Below are 19,040 nucleotides of genomic sequence, written 5' to 3'. Positions count from 1 at the left end.
AGATAGAAAACAGAATAAGCCTAAATGGTAAATTTTCCCGTGGAAAAAATGAATAATGGAGTACCCCAGGGATCTGTTCTGGGGCAAATAGTTTTTAATATATTTATAAATAAACTGGAAATGGGAACAATAAGTGAGGTGATCAAATTTGCCAGTGACAAAATTATTTGAAGTTGTCAAATCAAAAGGATTGTGAGAAACTGCAAGAGGACATTGCAAAACTAGGAGACTGGGCATGAAAATACGAAATCTGCTCAATGTGCAGCAGCAGCCAGAGGTTTATAAAATGAGTGGAATGGAATGAGTAAACAATCAGTTGTTTACTCTTTCAAAAAGTACAAAGACTAAGGGACAAACAATGAAGTTACTAAGTAATACATTTAAAACTAATAAGAGAAAATATTGTTTTTACTCCATGCATAATTAAACTCTGGAATTCGTTGCCAGAGGATGTGGTGAAAGCTATTAGTATAGCTGCTTTTAAAAAAGGTTTGCACAAGTTCCTGGAGGAACAGTCCATTAACAATTAAGGCAGAGTTGTAGAAATCAACTGCTTATTTTTGGGATGAGCTGCTTGGAATCTATCTACTCATTAGGATCTTGCCAGGTACTTGTTACCTGGGTTGGCCACTGCTGTAAACAGGAGACTGAGCTTGATGGACCCTTGGTCTGACCCAGTATGGCCTTATGTTACGTTCTTATATAATTCAGTATGTGAATTTTCCTTTAAATAATCTATATACATACTAAAATATCATTGTCACATATTTCAGCCTCATGTTTCAAATTTCCCATGGTAGCATAAAAACACAGTTGATTAGCTAAGACACCTTGGTACGCCTGTTACACTGAAGGAGATGGCCACTATACACAAACATAGCAAAGCTGCTTACTTGTAACTGATGCTTCCTGCTTACCTGGACAGCAGGATACATTAGTTACATATGGGAGTGATGTCATCCAATGGCAACAAGGATGTTTATTAGCTAGAAGTAAAAAACCTAAAAGGATTTTCTGTTCATGTCAGTAAGCATTGTACAGCCTCATATCACAAGCCTCCAAGTCATATGAAAACTCCTAGTTTTTTGGGGAAGATTGCAATTGCAGTACAGAGTATTTGTAATGTAGTACAGTAGTCTGAGTTCTACTGTTTCTTTAGCTTTGTTACCAATTTCTTCTGTGCTGCGGACATTGGCTAATCCATATGGATATCTTGTACATCTGAGGACTGCAAACTATTCTATAAGCCCCTATGGAAGGGTTCAATCTTTAGCCCAATGTTGAAATTAGGTTACAAAATTCAACTGATCCAAAATTCAGTAGTGTTAGGAAAACATCAATTTCCACAGTATTAAAAAGATCGGGCCAACGGCCTTTTCTGTGGAGGATTCAGTTTTAAGATTTTGTTTTTCAATCATTGCATAAATTAGCTCCAAAATAATCAAATCATAAGATATGAGCCTACTCGTTCATTAAGATCAAAGTCAGAGCTTATTAGTGGTACCATCTGTACAAGTGGCTGGTCTAAGACAAGTAAGCATACATTTTCCTGTACAAGGCCATTTCTCTCAAATGCTCTTCCCAGGTGGATGTAATTTCAAATTTGATTCAGTTTAATCAACAGCTGAACATCTGGCTGTTCCTCAAGCCTTTCTAAGCTAAATTCTAGAGGTTTTAAGTTTCTATACTGCTGTTTGTAAAGCAAAATTGCTTACCTTGTAATAGGTGTTATCCCAGGACAGCAGGATGTAGTCCTCACATATGGGTGACATCGGTAATGGAGCCCTATGTACGGAAAAACTTCTTTAAAAGTTTCTATGAAACTTTTGAATGGCACCGGAGTGCCTACTGAGCATGCCCAGCATGCCATGATATTCCCTGCCACAGGGGTCTCCCTTCAGTCTTGTTTTGTAGCAATAAGCGTTAGCCAAAAAAAAAATAATAAAACGTAACGGACCCAACTCCGCGGGGTGGCGGGTGCGTTTCGTGAGGACTACATCCTGCTGTCCTGGGATAACACCTATTACAAGGTAAGCAATTTTGCTTTATCCCAGGACAAGCAGGATGCTAGTCCTCACATATGGATGTAGCAAGCTAGAGGCTGAGTCATTTTGTGCTGAAGTAACAGTGAGGTATTGTTGTTGAAATGAATCAGCCGAAATCTCAGCAGGTTGGATGTAGAAGGAGTTGGGATTACACTGGAAACAAGTTCTTTAAGACGGATTGTCCATAGGCTGAATCTTGTCTTCCTTCTTTGTCTAAGCAGTAGTGAGCTGCAAAGGTATGAAGAGAACTCCATGTTGCTGCTTTGCAAATGTCCAGAATAGGTACAGAGCGTAGGTGTGCTACTGAAGTTGACATCGCTCTTACTGAGTGTGCTTTTACTCGCCCTTGAAGAGTAAGGCCTGCTTTTTCATAACAAATTGTATGCAATCTGCTAACCAGTTTGACAGAGTATGCTTACCCACTGCTTTATCTGGTTTGTTTGGATCATAGGATACAAACAGCTGACTGGACTTTCTTTGGGCTGTAGTGCGGTTTAAATAGAAGACAATGCATGCTTACAGTCCAAAGTGTGTAAGGCTCTTTCTCCTTGGTGAGAGTGAGGCCTAGGAAAGAATGTAGGTAAAACTATGGATTGGTTCAAGTGAAATTCCGTGACAACCTTAGGAAGGAATTTAGGATGTGTCCTGAGGACTACCCTGTCAGGAACTTTGTAAAAGGTTCGTATGTGACTAGTGCTTGTAATTCACTGACCCTTCTGGCTGATGTAATGGCTATGAGAAATACCGTTTTCCAAGTAAGGTATTTAAGGTCACAAGTATTTATGGGTTCAAAGGAGAACGCATAAGTCTAGTAGTACTACGTTCAGATCCCATTGTATGCTTGGGGAATGAACTGGAGGTTTAATGTGAGTTAGGCCTCTCATGAATTTACTGACGAGAGGCTGTGTGGAGATAGATGCATCTCCCAGCTTGTTATGATAAGCTGAGATTGCACTTAAGACCAGAGTCTGAGAGGTGGTAAAGGTAATCTAGTAGCGAGGAAGTGGGGCAAGTGAAAGGATCTAAATCTTTCTGAGTGCACCACAAAGTAAACCGTTTCCATTTGTAGGAATAATTCTCTCTCGTGGAAGGTTTACGTGCAGCTATCAGCACTTGAGATATAGCGGTTGGAAGGTTGAGAGGTTGTAAGATCAAGCTTTCAACATCCATGCTGTCAGGGACAGGGATTGAAGGTTGGGATGGTGCAACTGACCCTGTTCCTGAGTTATGAGATTGGGAGCTACTCCCAGGCGAATTGGATCCCTGACAGAGATCTAGCAGTGTGGGGAACCATACTTGTCGAGGCCAATATGGGGCTATGAGTACATGGTCCCTTGTCCTGTTGTAGTTTCACTAATGTTTTGGTTATGAGTGGTATCGGTGGATACGTATAACAGGCCTGAATTCCAATGGCGAGCAAACGCGTCCTTTGGTAGGCTGTTCTGCTGCCAGAGGAGAGAGCAGTAATTGTTTCACTTTGTAGTTGAGTTGATGCAAAGAGATCTATCGTCGGTTGACCCCAGCGTTGGAAGATCTTGGATGCTATTGCTGGTCCAAGGACCATTCGTGCGGTTGGAACTGACGACTGAGACGATCCGCTACTGTGTTGTGGATGCCTGCTAGGTAGGTGGCCCGTAGAAGAATTGAGTGTGTCAGGGCCCAGTCCCAAATCTGTGCTGCTTCTTGACAAAGGAGGTAAGAACCTGTACCGCCCTGTTTGTTGATGTACCACATGGCTACTGTGTTGTCCGTTGGATCAGAACAGTCTTGTGCGATAGGCAGTCCTTGAACGCATGCAGCATAACGTATAGCTCGAAGCTCCAGGAAGTTTATTTGAAAAGAGGCTTCGAGTTTTGTCCACTTGCCCTGTGTCTTTAGATGACCAATGTGTGCTCCCCACCCTAAGGTGGATGCATCTGTAGTCAAAGTCACTTGTGGAACTGGTTGCTGGAAAGGTAGGCCTTTGAGCAGTTGTTCATTGATGTCCACCAGAGGAGTGCAGATCTTGTGGTGTGATGAATAGGAGTGGACATTGGCTGAGTGGCTTGTATCCACTGTGCTTTGAGTGTCCATTGCAGTAGTCCATGGTCAATCTGGCCATGGGAGTACATGAACCGCGGAAGCCATGTGCCCTAGAAGAATGAGGCACTGGTGAGCTGTTACTTGGAATTGGTTTCGAAGATTGTGAGTCAACAGGTGTGTCCCCAACGGCCCCAAGGCGTTCTCAAAGGACCAAGTGTTTGAGCACGGTCTCTTGGAAGAAAAGCCTGTTGCTATTGAAGTGTTCAGTTCTGCACCTATGAACTGTATCAGATGAGTTGGTGACAGATGGGATTTCTGGTAGTTGATGAGAAATCCCAAGGAGTGAAGCACTTGGATGGTGAGCTTGAGAGAAGTGAGAGCTCCTTCTTTTGATTGACTCTTGATGAGCCAATCGTCCAGGTAAGGGAACACATGCACCTTTTGCTTGTGGAGGTGTGCCACTGCTGCAGCCATGCACTTTGTGAATACTCGTGGTGCTGATGCAAGGCCGAATGGCAGCACTCTGTATTGAAAATGCTGATCCAGTACCCGAAAGCGCAGGTATTGGCGATGAGGAGGAAAGATGGGAATGTGAGCGTATGCATCTTGAAGATCCAGAGAGCAGAGCCAATCTCCCCTTTGAAGAAGAGGCAGAATGGTGCCTAGGGATACCATTCTGAATTTTTCTTTTAGGAATTTGTTGAGATTTCTGAGGTCTAGAATGGGTCGAAGGCCTCCTGTTTTCTTTGGAATGAGGAAATATCTGGAGTAGAATCCTCTGCCCTTTTGAGGCCCAGGGACTGGTTCTATGGCCCTGGCTCTCAGAAGGGTGGATAATTCTGTTTGAAGAATTATGGAATGTTGATTTATTGTGTAAGAGTGAAGTGGTGGATTTTCCTTGGGATAGTTAAGAAATCCAGCCTGTAACCGTGAGTCATGATGGATAACACCCACTGGTCGGTGGTGATGGAGGTCCAATTGTTGTGGAAGTACTGTATGCGACCTCCTACTGGTGTTTCCGGAAACGGGTTGATGTGGCTGCTGCTCTCTGGGGCTTTTCAGAAACCAGAAGTAGTTGTTGTTTGTGGAGGTGGCTGAGGTCTTGCTGGCCTTTGCCTAGGCTGTTGGCGTTGTGTTGGGCGGTTAGCCCTTGGCCTACCTGCTGGGGGTAGTATCGACGTGGACGGTAGTACGGTCGGCGAGTGTCACGTCTGGGATACTTTCTGGAAGAAACTTGAGTTTCTGAGGTTGAGAGGATAATTGTTTTAAGGTCTCGGTGTGGTCCCTTAAGGTTGCCACAGCTTCCTTAATCTTCCCCAAAGAGGTTATCCCCCAGACATGGTAGATCCGACAAATGCTCCTGAACCTCTGGGCGAAGATCAGAGGCCTTCAGCCAAGCCCACCTTCTCGCAGCTATACCCGATGCTGACAATCTTGCTGCTGTCTCAAAGCAATCATAAGTTGCTCGAACTTCATGCTTGCCCGAGTCAAGGCCCTTGTGTATAATATTTTGGAATGACTCTGAAACTGCTCTGGAAGAGAAAGAGAGAGTTCCTGAACCTGTTTCCACAGGTTCCTTTGGTACTGGTTCATGTAGAGCTGGTAAGAAGAAATTTTTGAGACCAGCATGGAACCCTGAAAAATCTTTCTTCCTAAGTTGTCCAGGAATCTACTCTCTTTCCCAGGCTGTAGGGAAGCATGGGACTTTTGTCTTTTTGCTTCTTTTGGGCAGATTCAACCACCACTGATTGGTGAGGCAGTTGAGATCTTCTGGAATCCTGGAGTAGGCTGTACAAGGTAAGTGGCTTCAGCCCTCTTGTTCACTGCTGGTACAGAACTTGGGTGCTCCCAAATCCTGTGCTGTAATTCCTGGAAGACTTCGTGAACCGGGATTGCCAACATTTTTTTGGGAGGGTCCACAAAATTGTAGGACTTCCAAAGTCTTTTGCCTCTCATCCACCTCTGTTTGGAGCGGAAAAGGGATGGTGTCCGCCATTTCCTTAACGAAATTAGTAAATGAGAGGTCCTCAGGTGGAGACTTTCTATGGTCATCGGTGGAGAGGGCTCAGAATAATTCTTCATCAAAGAATACTCAGAGGTTAGAGTCCTCAGGCTCATGATGTGGTATGTGGTAAGAGTAACTGGGTCACTAGGATGTGTGGCACAGGTGAACGAGGCCTAGAAGGCCTTGGTTACTCCATGATGGGCCTGGAACTGGGTCCAGTGGTAATGCCTTGGTACTCCAGATGGCCCTGGAACCTGGATCCTGTTGGTAATTGCTTGGTAAGGAATATCCAGAGTGACATCCCCAAGTAGGTAACCGGCGCTGGCGTCGCTGGCACCAAGGAAGGATCGGTAGAGGCGTATGCGGCATCGGTGACTGTACCGGGGTAGGCCATCGTCTCCGGTTCCCGTGCCATCGTCGGTTGACCTCGGAATCGACGGAATGGGCATCGATGGTGGATGGCATCGGCATCGATGGTGGGAATCGCCTCCGTAGAGCTTGTTGCACCGCTTGACGTATGAGGAGTCAAGTCCACATCTCATCAGCTGGTGAAACAGAGCAGCTGTGGAGGGAGGCGGTGGAGGCCGATGCCGATACCCCCTCAGAGCCTGAGGAGGTTCGGAACCCGGCACCGATATCGGTGGGAATCGCCCTGCAGTAGGCCTTGGAGCCTCTGTCTCCGTCCGGGTTTTCTTTGCCGGAGAGGCCGTACCTGTGGGAAGGTCTCTTCGGCCACCGTATCCTGTCGCGATGGCGATTGCTTCTCCTTTGTTTGTCGCTTCCCGAAGTCGATGCTTTTGATAACGACTGGGATGAAGCTGAGGCGTCTCCCGCCTCCGGATGTTTTTTCTTCATCATAAGCTGACAAACTGATGTCGATGGAGAAGACTGCGTTGAAGTTGACGCCCGTGGAAGCAGGTGTATGGAAAAAAGCTGCTCCATTTTCTCAGCCCTAAGACAACGACCTTTACTGGTCATTTCAGCACAAGACTTGCACGTTTGAATGTTGTGGTCTTTGCCTAAGCAAAGAACACATTCAAATGTGGGTCGGTAATAGACATAGTTCTTGTGCAGTTTGGGCACTTTTTGAAGCTGGAGGCCATGGCGCCGTACGGCCGTCGACGGCGAAAACCCCCAAAATTATCGCTCCCAGCCGGGAATCGATAACAGAAAAAAGTTACCGCCGGTAATAAAATGGAAAAACCCCTGCGGCAGATCAAATTTTTCCGAATTTTTTACAAGGTGAAAATTACCTCAAGACTCCTATTAACCCGCGATGCTAACGGCTTCGCGGAAAAAAGAAGACTGAAGGGAGACCCCTTGGCAGGGAATATCATGGCATGCTGGGCGATGCTCAGTAGGCACTCCGGTGCCATTCAAAAGTTTCATAAAACTTTTAAGAAGTTTTTTCCGTACATAGGGCTCCATTACCGATGTCACCCATATGTGAGGACTAGCATCCTGCTTGTCCTGGGATAATGAGTGTTACATGAGGATTTATCATAATTTATTTGTATTGCAATTTTAGCTGATGCTTTTTTGTAACTTTTGTTTTATAATTTGCTAGTGAATTTGCTGTGTTTACAATAGGGTGTAGATTATGGCAAGGCATCAGATAAATTGATTGTATACGGATCATACAAAATGTTTATCACATTCATCTCCTCCAGATAAAGTAAGAAAGTCTTGTTTATCTGAAGGAAGTCAAAATATGTGTAGCTGCTTTATAATGGAGTGCATATATTGTACCATAAAAAGTTAAGATACACACATAGAAAGCACTGTGTTTTGAAATAACTTCCTACCAAACAGATCCAGAGTTTGTGGATTCTTCCTTGGAGAAACAGATGAAAGGGACCATGATTATTTTTTAGATTTCTTTACTGTCGATTTTACACTACTGAGAAGTGGGGTAATTGGGTCTTCTCAAAATCAAATATTGCCAGCCCCCAGTATTCTGGATATAGATTTTTACCCACTTGAGGTATAGTAAGTAGGTCTTGCTACATTTGTAATTAATTCTTTTAGAATAGAATGGACTGGAATTTGTACGGTATCTTTAGATACAATTAAGATACTTTTAAATTTCTAGCAAAGGAGCTCTCAACTTGCTAGCCGAAAGAAATTGCTTGCACATCTTTTTGAAAAAGACTGGAAGAAGAGATCTTCCGGAGAGAAAGTGCTCCTAGCTAGAGGAGATGAAGGGTCAAGACGGTAGAGCCGGGGAGTTCTCTATCAGAATCCAAATCTATGGAACCATAATCTCTCACGAATGCTCTGAGTCAGACTCAAGCAAGGGAGGAGTTGTATGCATAGGCAGATGGTTGGCTGTGTACCTCTTTTGGGTGTGTGTGTGTCTGGGGGGAGGGGGCTGTTCTTAGGCATAGCCTTATGAGTAACTGGAGATAACATCCCTTTCAGAGGCTGGAATGACTTAAGGTGACTGAGTCCCTCAGTTGATTGTAAAGCTTAGCTTTAGCTAGGTAGTTGATTCCTGACAGAGGTGGGTGCATAAGCAAACTGGCTTTCTCCAAAGAAAAGCAGGGCTGGATTATCCATGATGCATGGGGACTCCCAAACAGATCATTTATTGAAAAGTAAAACCCAGACTCCCCTGTGGAAAGTGGACTACTGGCTGAACAAAACTGCTTGTCCAAAGTTAGTGTCAGTTTTTGATAGATTGTCCAGACAGTAATTGGACGTGAAGGTGTGAACTGATGACAAAGTTGCAGATTTACAAAATTTCTTCAATAGGCACAGTTCGCAGATGAGCCAGCCGTACTTGATAAGCCTTACAGTGTGTGTTCTGAAGGCCAGTCAGAGCAAAACAATATATTCTGTCAGCCAGCTGGACAACATGCATTTGGTACTAGTCAATTAGGACCATAAAAGAGAGTTGTGAAGCTTGATGAGGAGGTTGAATTTTCTTCAAATATGCCAAGGATCTTTTACAGTCCAATGAACATAGGGGCTTTCTCCCCTTCATGTGTATGAGATCTAGCAAAAATAAAACAGGGCAATAAACAGCTTGATTCAGATAAAATGCCAAAACCACTTTTGGCAGAAAGTTGAATCTACAGTGAGTAATGAACCGATGCCTGAAGCTCTCAAACTCTCCCAGCTGATGTCACTGTGACTAGCAACACTATTTTCCATGTAAAGAACTTAGAGGAAGCAGACTAATGGTTCGAAAGGCAGTTCCACGAGTTGTGCAAATACAATGATGATATCCAATGGCACTAGTGGTTTGGTGACCGGAGATCGCAAATGCCTTATGACTTTAACATTAAAAAATGCATGTCTATTAGTTTGACATTCACTAGAGCGCTAGAACAGGTGTGCTCAATCCAGTCCTTGGGCCACCCCCAACCAGTGCAAATAAATCTCATGCATATTCATTAGAGATATCCTGAAAACCTGATTGACTGTGGGGGCCCTGAAAGACCAGCTTGAGCAACCCTCCACTAAAATATGGTCTGCTGCAATGGCACTGAGATGTACTTTGACCAATGATGTACCGAGACCCTAGAAGGAGAGTGACAAGTAGTATTGAGGCAACTCCTTTTGTAAGCAAATGGGTTTAGGGAGCTTGCCTGTCACCAAGATGAAAATCTTTTCCATTTAAAACTGCAAGCTCGTTCGGCTGAAGGCTTCCTGGAGGAAGTTACAATATCCCCCTCTTCCTTGGGCAATGACAATGATGAGATTAGCAAATGTTCAACATTCATGCTGTCAAGTTGAGAGGGGAAACGTTCAGATGACAGACAATCTGAGTTAACAATGTCAGATCAGATCCTAGAGGGACTTAAGGGTGGACCAATAATGGACGAGGTGTGAACCACACTTCTCTGAGCAACGTCAGATCCTTCAGTGCTTTTTGGCCAGCAACAGAAGAGATGGAAAAGCATTAGTAAATCTGCATCTCATTTGAGTAGAAATATGTCTGGAGCGGATCTGAAATTGCTTTGAAGAATGATGCAGAATCTTTCCATTTTCCTTTTTAATTCTGATCCAAACAGATCAAATTGACAGAAGACCCCAGACATTGAACAACCTGCTGCCACTGTTTGATCTCATGAGGATAAAACACTCTGCTGTGGCAATGTATCAACATGCTGGAGATCATGGGAAGGTAGGTCACTTGAAGACAGGCTTTATGACTGCAAGCCAACTCCCAAATTCTTAGGGAATTTTGGCAGATGGTCAAGGATCCCATGCCCCCTTGATTTTTCATGTAGAATATTGCTACTTGGATTGTCAGTTTGGATTAATATGCTATTTCCCGGAAGGAGATGTGAAAAAGTTTCAATGCAAGTCTGATAGCTTGTAGAGCCAAAAGACTGATCTGAAAGACTTCTGTTGATGACTAGATTCCTTGGGTTTGAAAAGGACTCATGTGGGCACCCCATCCCTAGTGGATGCATTCATCACCAGTGTTACTGGATGAGGTAGAAGCCGAAGGAGAGCTTCCTTCTCTAGGATATCTGGGCCTAGCCACTGCTGGAGATACCTCTCCATCTCTGATGTGACCATGTCCTGGAACAACAAGGGCTGAAGCAAGTGATGTCAGAGTGTTGAGGTCACACTGGAGATAGAGCTGGGTCAAATGAGACAGATCAGGTGCAGCCCTGGAGGATGGGAGAAGTGTAAACAGTAACCAGACTCCAGAATTTAGAGGACCCAACATCAGTCCTTGGAGATCTTCTGCCATTCTTCTATGTAAAGGTGAATCTTCCTCCCTTAATGGAGAGATCGAGGCCTGAGTGTAAAATCCAGTCACAAACAAGGCCCAGGCTTGGGCTGGGCCTGCTATGTCATCTTTGATTAAATGTCCATAAACTGGAAGCTGCTGCTGCTATGGAAGCACAGATGGTGCACGATACTGCTGAAATTGTCAGAAGTGACATCTCTGGAAGTAGGAGTGCTTAAAAGCAAAGTAAGGACACCTGGAAGATGACAGCTGCTCAAATCCAATTGAAAGAGCTTGAAATGCTTCACCTTAATTTGGGCTGTTTCTCTCTGAAGAGACTGTCCCCAGAACAGGATACATCTGCCAACTTATTGTATCAAGAATATCCTCTTGCAGACTGCTGGCTCTCAGCTAAGCTATTGGACATGTTCCAATGGCCATGGCTGAAGAGCTGGCTGCTGTATCAAAGGATTTGTATATAGAGCAGAGAAGATACTAGCACTCCTCTGCATTCTGAAGAGCTTGCTGATATACTGCCTGCTCACTGTCCAACTCCTCCAACAAGGGTGTCAGTTTCTCAACACAATCATGTAAGTATTGTGCCATGTAGAATTGGTGGGCCACAATGTGGATACTGAGCATCGAGCTCTGAAAGACCTTTTCCCAAAGTTATCCAACAGTCTAGAGTCCCTGTCTGGTGGAATGTTGGAGAAAATTATAGTCTTTGCCTGTTTCAGCACCAATTTCACTACCATTGACTGGTGTGGTAGTTGTACTACCCCTAACCTCAGGGTTTGCTGAACTCTATATTTAAGGTCCAGTTAAAGGGAAGTGATTATCCCCTTGTACAGGTCCTTGGTGAGGCACTGTGTTCAGTTCTAGAGACCGTATCTCCAAGAGACAGAGACAAGATGGAGGCGGTCCAGAGAAGGGCGACCAAAAAGGTGGAAGGTCTTCATCGAATGACTTATGAGGAGAGATTGAAGAATCTGAATATGTACACCCTGGAGGAAAGGAGGAGCAGAGGTGATATGATACAGACTTTCAGATACTTGAAAGGTTTTAATGATCCAAAGACAACAAACCTTTTCCATCGGAAAAAAATCAGCAGAACCAGGGGTCATGATATGAAGCTCCAGGGAGGAAGACTCAGAACTAATGTCAGGAAGTATTTCTTCACGGAGAGGGTGGTGGATGCCTGGAATGCCCTTCCGGAGGAAGTGGTGAAGACCAGAACTGTGAAGGACTTCAAAGGGGCGTGGGATAAACACTATGGTTCCATGAAGTCTAGAGGACGTGAATGAAGAGTGGGTGGCTCGCGGGAATGACTGCTACTACCTGGAGATAATACCCTTATTCAATAAATATACACACGGTTAATGCGACTCCAACATTGCTCTAAGCTTCAACGGCAAGAGGAAATGTGGAAAAAAGGATTTGCATTCACAAAAAGCGGGGAGTAGCTTGCTTGTTACAGCGGTTACTATCCCAAACCAAATAACCCTGATACTTCACTTTCAATGCATAACCAGCATGGCTCTCTGCTTCAACGGCAGGGGGAATGAAGAAAAGTGGATCTATATAAAGACAACCACCAACAAGGACTGAATTACATAATCTGGGTAAACAAATAAGCATGGGTGTATCTTGCTTATTGCGGCGGTTACTACCCCTAACTAAGCTAGATATTTCAATTAGATGCAGCTCCAATACTGCTCTTTGCATTAATGGTGGGGGTGGAAGGGAAACTGAACCAAAGGGTTACTAAGAGCCAAGAGTAACAAGTATGAGAAAAAAAAGTGCAAAGCTTGCTGGGCAGACTGGATGGGCCATTTGGTCTTCTTCTGCCGTCATTTCTATGTTTCAGTTTCCAGGCCAGTGAGGGGTATCCTGCATCCCCCCGTCACTGGGGGTGGGGTGTGAGGATGCTGGATTATCTCCACAGTATTTGTAGATAAATGCTGTAGGATAACATGCATTGGGATTGCTGTTGGCTTGGATAGAGTTTCTATGATCAGGAGAAAACTGAAGACTTTGGAGCAGGATCTTTATCCTTGCAAACACTGATTCCCAAGGTCTCACCCAACTTAAGCACAAATTGGAATATGCGAGGTCTTCTGGTGGTGAAGAATACTCTGGTGGATCAGGTAGGGGTCAGAAGGGATCCCTGTAGATTCTTCCTCAGACCCAAGGGGTGAAAGAACACAGACATAAACCCCCAGTGTTGATGTAGGCAATCAGGTTGTGGTCTCCGTTCATCTTGGAGGGAAATATCACTGGGGCATGCTCCAGATGGTAGTGTCTTGAGCTTCCTCAGACTGGCTGGACGCCACAGCATGAGACTCAGAGGTTATAATCTACCACTTATTGCCCGTCTGTCGCAGACGGCTGCGACCGCACGTACTTACTTCCTACATTGCTCTCCTGCCCTCCCCGGGGCTGCTCGCGGCTCAGGCCAGCCTTCACCGCTGTGTTCCCCAGGAATCCTCATGAATGCTTGGACACCGCCGCCATCTTCCTCGACTTCGGGCCTCCCTAGGCGCACGTGCCACCGGGCCCTTCTATGAAGCCTCATCGGTGGGAACATCGGTTGATGACATCATCAGGCTGGTGTATTTAAACTCCACCCCTGCCCTCAGCTACCCGACTTGGCAACAAGTTCCATACGTCTTCGACTACTGCCTACGTGTTCCTGAGACTCGCTTGTGCCTTGGACCTGGACCCTGTCTGGTACCCGCTCCTCGGGGGGCCAGTGCATGCATTGGGGACTCGCTCTCCTCGGGCTGGCTCTGCATCTCTTGGGTTCTACCTACAAGGCCTCCCACTCCTCGGGACTACCTCGGGGACATCTCAGCTTCCTGTGAGTTCTACGGAGGGACTTCCCCGCTCCTCGGGGTTGCGCCCACGACCTGAAAGAGACTGCTCACATTCTCCTCGGGATCACGTTCACGTTCTAGTGACTGCCGGGGTTTCCCGCTCCTTGTGTTAGCGCCTTCCGGCTTCTTGGGACATTGCACACTTTCCTGCTTTTCGGGGTTGCGCCAACCTACTATAGCGAGACTACCAACATCCCCCCCGCTCTTCAGGGTGGTGCTTCGTCATCACCAGAGGATCAGCTTGGGCTTTCCTGGCCTGAGAGTTGGCCTACGGCATTACATCATCATCCGATGCCCTGCAGCTTCTCCCCTCAGGGTTGCCCTCCGGAGTATCGCCTGCTTGGTCAAGTCTCACACTCCCCGCTCTGCAGCCTGACTGGTCCCAGCTCAGGTATTGCCTCCAGTCTCCCATTCTTGGGTGTTCTTTCCTGGCACCGCGGGGCCCTCTCCATTGCCTCACCCAGAGCTCTCCGCTGTCTCTGACCTCGCCTCCTGACAGTGTAGACCTGTGGGACCTTTCCCACAGGCAGTAACAACTTGCACCTCGGGCCAAGGGCCCACAAACCCACAAATCATAACACTACTCTTGGAAGGGTTCTTCAGGTAAAGGCTTGATTTCTAAGATTTATTCTATACTTAAATGCTGAACTTACTGAGAAACCTAGACATATTAAAGAATGGTAAAGAATTCTAGGATAAATGCTTTCTTTGCTCTACTAAAAGTTCTATTTCTACCTATATTGTCGAATGATTACAAACTTTTTTGCTAATATTTGACACCTGAAAAGCTTCATAAAATATATTTTTCAGTTGATTATTCTTATTGAAATTTATATGGGCAGACGGAGCTTTTTTCCCCACATATGGTGGCTGTGTGAAAAAATCCAGGGATATTGGGAAGGAAATCTTAGCTTTACTTCATCAGGTTTTGTACATTGTACTACCATTAGATCCTAAAATTCTGCTGTTATCCTTATACCCTTTGGATATTCATATTTGTAAATTAAAGTTAGTCTCTGTGGTAATGGCTTCCTATTGTGAAACTGCTGCATCACAATGAAAAACAATTTTACCTTCTCAACTAGCTCAGAAGAAGCATATTTGGTCCATGTTCTAAACGGGGAAACTATCAGTGATATGTAAGACTTCACCACCAAACTATTTGAAGATCTGGGAGTCATTTATACAACAGTGGAATCTGCATCCCTAGAAAAAGTTATATTGCTAGCCTTTTCACTCAGATGCTTTAAATACTAGCTAATATTTCTGGGGTGGTGGGTTATAGTTGTAATAACTTATAACCACATGGCTTTGTTTGTACATTCTGTTTTTCTGATATATTGGAAAGACGGATGATTCTATGCATATGTTGGACAGATTTGCCGTTTTAATAAACTCTGAATTTTAAAAAAAATCCACCCTTAGGACTTCTAATGGGAGCCCCTGCAGCATGGAAGCAAGAGGGACTCCCTCTTGAGGGAACAAATCCGACACACTGACTAGGAAAGGCTGAAGAATGCCCATCTTTGTTCCCAGCTGCCAGTAAGGCAAAGAAAATCACTACCAACTCCACTGCCTGGTCTATGGGCTGCTGTGTCTTGACTAGGGGTTCGGAGAGAAACATCTTCTTCAGAGACCAGGATAAGTCTATTTTCTTGACCCACTTCCTCGACCAACTGAACTGGTAGGTGATGAAAACCAGAAGCATTATGGAACATATTGCATCTGGAGTTTCTAGTTGAAGTCCTTGCCCCAGAAGTCTAGATGGTGGGAATCAAGTGTCGAGAATCTCCTTTGGGGCCTCTTACAGTTTGATCCTGTCTTGAAATCTTTGATAGGATCAGGGATCAATGCTCCAATTGTGCCGGCATAGTGACAAATAACTACTTCAGTTTAATTGAGGCCCAATGCAGATGGTGCCAAAGGTGCCAAGGGCCTGTGTGCCAATGGAACAGAGGGCTTTGATGGCACAGAACCTATCCTGTGCTGCAGTGCTGCCAGCTCTGATGCATAGTGCTTCTTTGTATGTGCTGATAAGTGTTGTGAGGGGTTTACCCTGTGCCAAGTGCTTCTGCACATTGCTCAACCCCCAAAGGATTGGCAGATCCAGGGATTTGCACCACAGGAGGGGAGCTTTGCTCAAGAAGCTCCACTCAACTTGGCACGGAAGGAGCCCCATTCCGAAAGGAGGAACAACTCTGGCTTTTCACACACCTGCATGGCTCCTCGATCTTCCAAGCACTAGTCCTCTGGGTCCCTCAGAGATATCTGGCCACAACAGTAAGAATTAGGTGTATTGTGGTCTATCCCCAAACAGCAATAACATATCGTGGCCATCGGTGATGGATATCTTCAGTTTGTATATGCAATCTTTGAAACCACTGGCTGTAGTCTTCTTCAAGATAGGACTTTTTAAAACTTTTTTTTTTTAAGTTTTAGCACTGAAAAGTACATTGAGCGGCTGCCAAGACAGTGAAGCAACTCCATTAATTGATTTAAAAGAAAAATATACCTAAAGCTTAGTCAAGAGAAAGGATCCATATCTGTGCCGGAGTTTGGATGAAAAACGTCTAAGGGGCTAATAAGACCGCACTCACATGTTCGAGAGACCGAAACTATGAGCTAGGAGAGAAGGGTCCATTCATTGCTGTTGGATGATGTCACCCGTATGTCATGGCTAATTCAGCCTTGCTTGTCGGAGAAAAAATGTAGAAGAGTTGAGGGATCTTTGCAACTTAAGTGAAGAAAGTTTCCTGATATGGGAACATGTACATCTTGTTCTGCTAAAATGACTGACTGAGGGGCTTTGTTGTGTATGTGCATAAGCAAAAAAGTCTCCTAGGCTTTTCTAGCTCTTAACTAGTAAATGTTAATTCATGGAGCCATCGGATGACATCACCCACACATGCAACCAATTCATCCTATTTGTCCAAACAATATTTATAATTAACTATTTCAACATTAATACACTAAAAGTCCCATTATCTGGCATGCATGGGGAACAAGCAGCAAACAATATCCTATTGTTTGAGAGCCCTCTGCTTCCTATTCCGGCAGTATGCAGGGAACAGGAGGAGAGTGTTGATGCTGGAGTGGACTGAGGAGAACAAAGCAATTCCTTAATTCAACAACTCCTCTCCTGTCCTTTCTGACCCATTCTAGGAACAGAAGGAGAGGGGTTAATGCAGGAGTAGACAGAGCACAGAATAGCATGGAGAAAAGCCACCTCACCTTACCCCTCCTCACCAAATTCCTGTGTGAGATGCAGTTATTTAAGCATTCCAGATAATTATGTGCCAGAGAATAGGACTTTTACCGTATCTGAAGACAGAATATCATTAGCTGGTCAAACATGAACCAAGAGTTGGTGAGCAAAAATCCTAACATTTACCAAAAAACTGGGGAAATCCAGGATACCAGGTCATCCAAAACTCAGGCCCTGGTGCCTGACATAAGATATACTAGCCAGGCCCAGACTATAGAGCACTGTGGTGGCTCTGGACAAGTGGGCCTAGGCAATAGTGTGTGGCAGTGGCTGTTGCTGCTGCCATGGAACCAGGTAGTAAAGCACTATAGATGCTGCTGCCAGAACCTGGGTAGGTGAGTCTGGGCAGTGGAGTTCAGCCTGCTGACAATCATTGGCTACTGTTGGTGGGTCAAGGGGGAAGAAGCTGACCTGGAGAGTACTTGGAGCAGGGTAAGGGATGAGGAAGGGTCCTTGGAAGGAAAAGAGGAAAGCAAAAAGTAAACAAAAAACCCAAAAATGTCCCTAACTTTTATGTAGGTGCCATGTTTGGCTGGCACCTACATTTTCTACGTAGCTTTCCAACCTACTTACCAGCTTTAGGAGCACGAGGCTCTGGAGGTTGTTTGGGCTGCAATGAAACTTCATGTCCAGAAGCACTTTCATTCTTTTCTGGTACAGCATTGTTTTGCTTCATTTGCTGTACCTTTATTAGCTGAGACAACAGCAATGCAAATGAACTTTGCACAGTTGCTTGTGTAGCATCTGCCTTGACTTTGAAAGGCTGTATAGGTGGCAGGGCCACTGGTGGCCGTGGAATAGGTTCTTGCTGTTTTACCTCTGGTTGCTTATCACCTGTTGCCAAGATGCCAGCAGGAAGGTTTAACTTGTTCAATTGCTGCTGTGTCTCAGGATTCACTTTAATGTTCAACACTTGAGCAAAATGAGCCAAACTGACACTTGTTTTAGACTGCAACAGGTTCAGCAAGATTGCCAATTCATTCTGGTTTAATTGACGTCCAGTGCCTGGGTTCCCTTAAAATAGAAAAAAAAAGAAATGGTCAGCCAGTTTATAAAAACAAGATAAATCATAGATAATGCAATTAAAATTTGACTTAATACAGGCACAGAGAAACTGAGTTGGATGTTTGATACAAAAGCTCTATTTACAAGGTTGTACATACTGAATAATTAACAAGTGGCATCTTCACATGAATGAATATGTAAACCACCACAGATAAAACATGAAGAGGTGAGGAACAACAGACCATGCTTAGAGTTTCTGAAACTACAATCTGCAAGGAAACCCTTCATAGCCAAAAAGGAAAACTCATTAAAAGAATCAACATGCAAAACTTGGCAGAATCCCAAAAGACCCCTGTAGCTACGCTCAGGAACAAGACAACATAAAACTTACTTAACAGGCATTTTCTACAGCAGCCATACATATGATCACAATTATCTCAAGTCTGAGGTAAGAGCGATATTACAAGATTTAGACCCTATATACTACTACCCCTTGATCCTGTCTTTTGTGGCTTTTGAGAATCTCAGCTGAGGGTCTTCAGTTAAGCTAACTTATTAGGATAATATATGACATTCCCTTAAAACAGCAGTGATAATTATAGATTAATGTCAAACCTGCCCTTTTTGAGTAAGATCACAGAAAGTGCGGTAGCTGGATAACAGAACATTTCTGACAGAAAATCTGTTGGGCCCCCATCAGTCTGACTAATCAGAACCATTATACAGAAAATGTGTTACTGGCCCTAGTTCATTTAAGGCAACAGAAAAGGGGGATGGAGTCCATATTAGCAGTGCTTGCTTGATCTCATGCAACACTGGACTCAGCCTGAGTTTTTACTGGATCATTTAATGAAAGTGGGAATTGGTGCTGTTTCTAATCGCTTTAAGTCATTCTTATCTGATAGAATGCAGAAGGTAGTAATTAACTCCACAAGATTCCATTTTATTTATTTTAACATATATTTGAAGTCATTAGGGGGTTTACTTTATTTTTTTCTAGGCAGATAAACATTCTCCACTAATTCTCAACCAAGACAACGCAATGGAAAAATTAAACATATGCTTTGAAACATAAAGTCTAGTCTGGTCCTAAAAAACCCAAAATGAACTCAGATGTTTTATGAATCAGAAA

General features: G+C 44.4%; 1 protein-coding gene across 1 annotated transcript in view; it reads right to left on the bottom strand.

The window, feature by feature from the left end:
- CDK13 (cyclin dependent kinase 13) overlaps positions 1 to 19,040 on the bottom strand; it is a 284,521-nt gene that overhangs the window by 42,517 nt on the left and 222,964 nt on the right. Inside the window, 1 exon segment of the mRNA XM_029589531.1 lies at positions 17,477 to 17,917. Within this exon segment, the coding sequence (XP_029445391.1) occupies positions 17,477 to 17,917 (441 nt within the window).

This window comes from Rhinatrema bivittatum, chromosome 2 (assembly GCF_901001135.1).
Source record: "Rhinatrema bivittatum chromosome 2, aRhiBiv1.1, whole genome shotgun sequence".
Taxonomy (NCBI): Eukaryota; Metazoa; Chordata; class Amphibia; order Gymnophiona; family Rhinatrematidae; genus Rhinatrema; species Rhinatrema bivittatum.
This window is presented reverse-complemented; position numbering and strand designations above follow the sequence as displayed.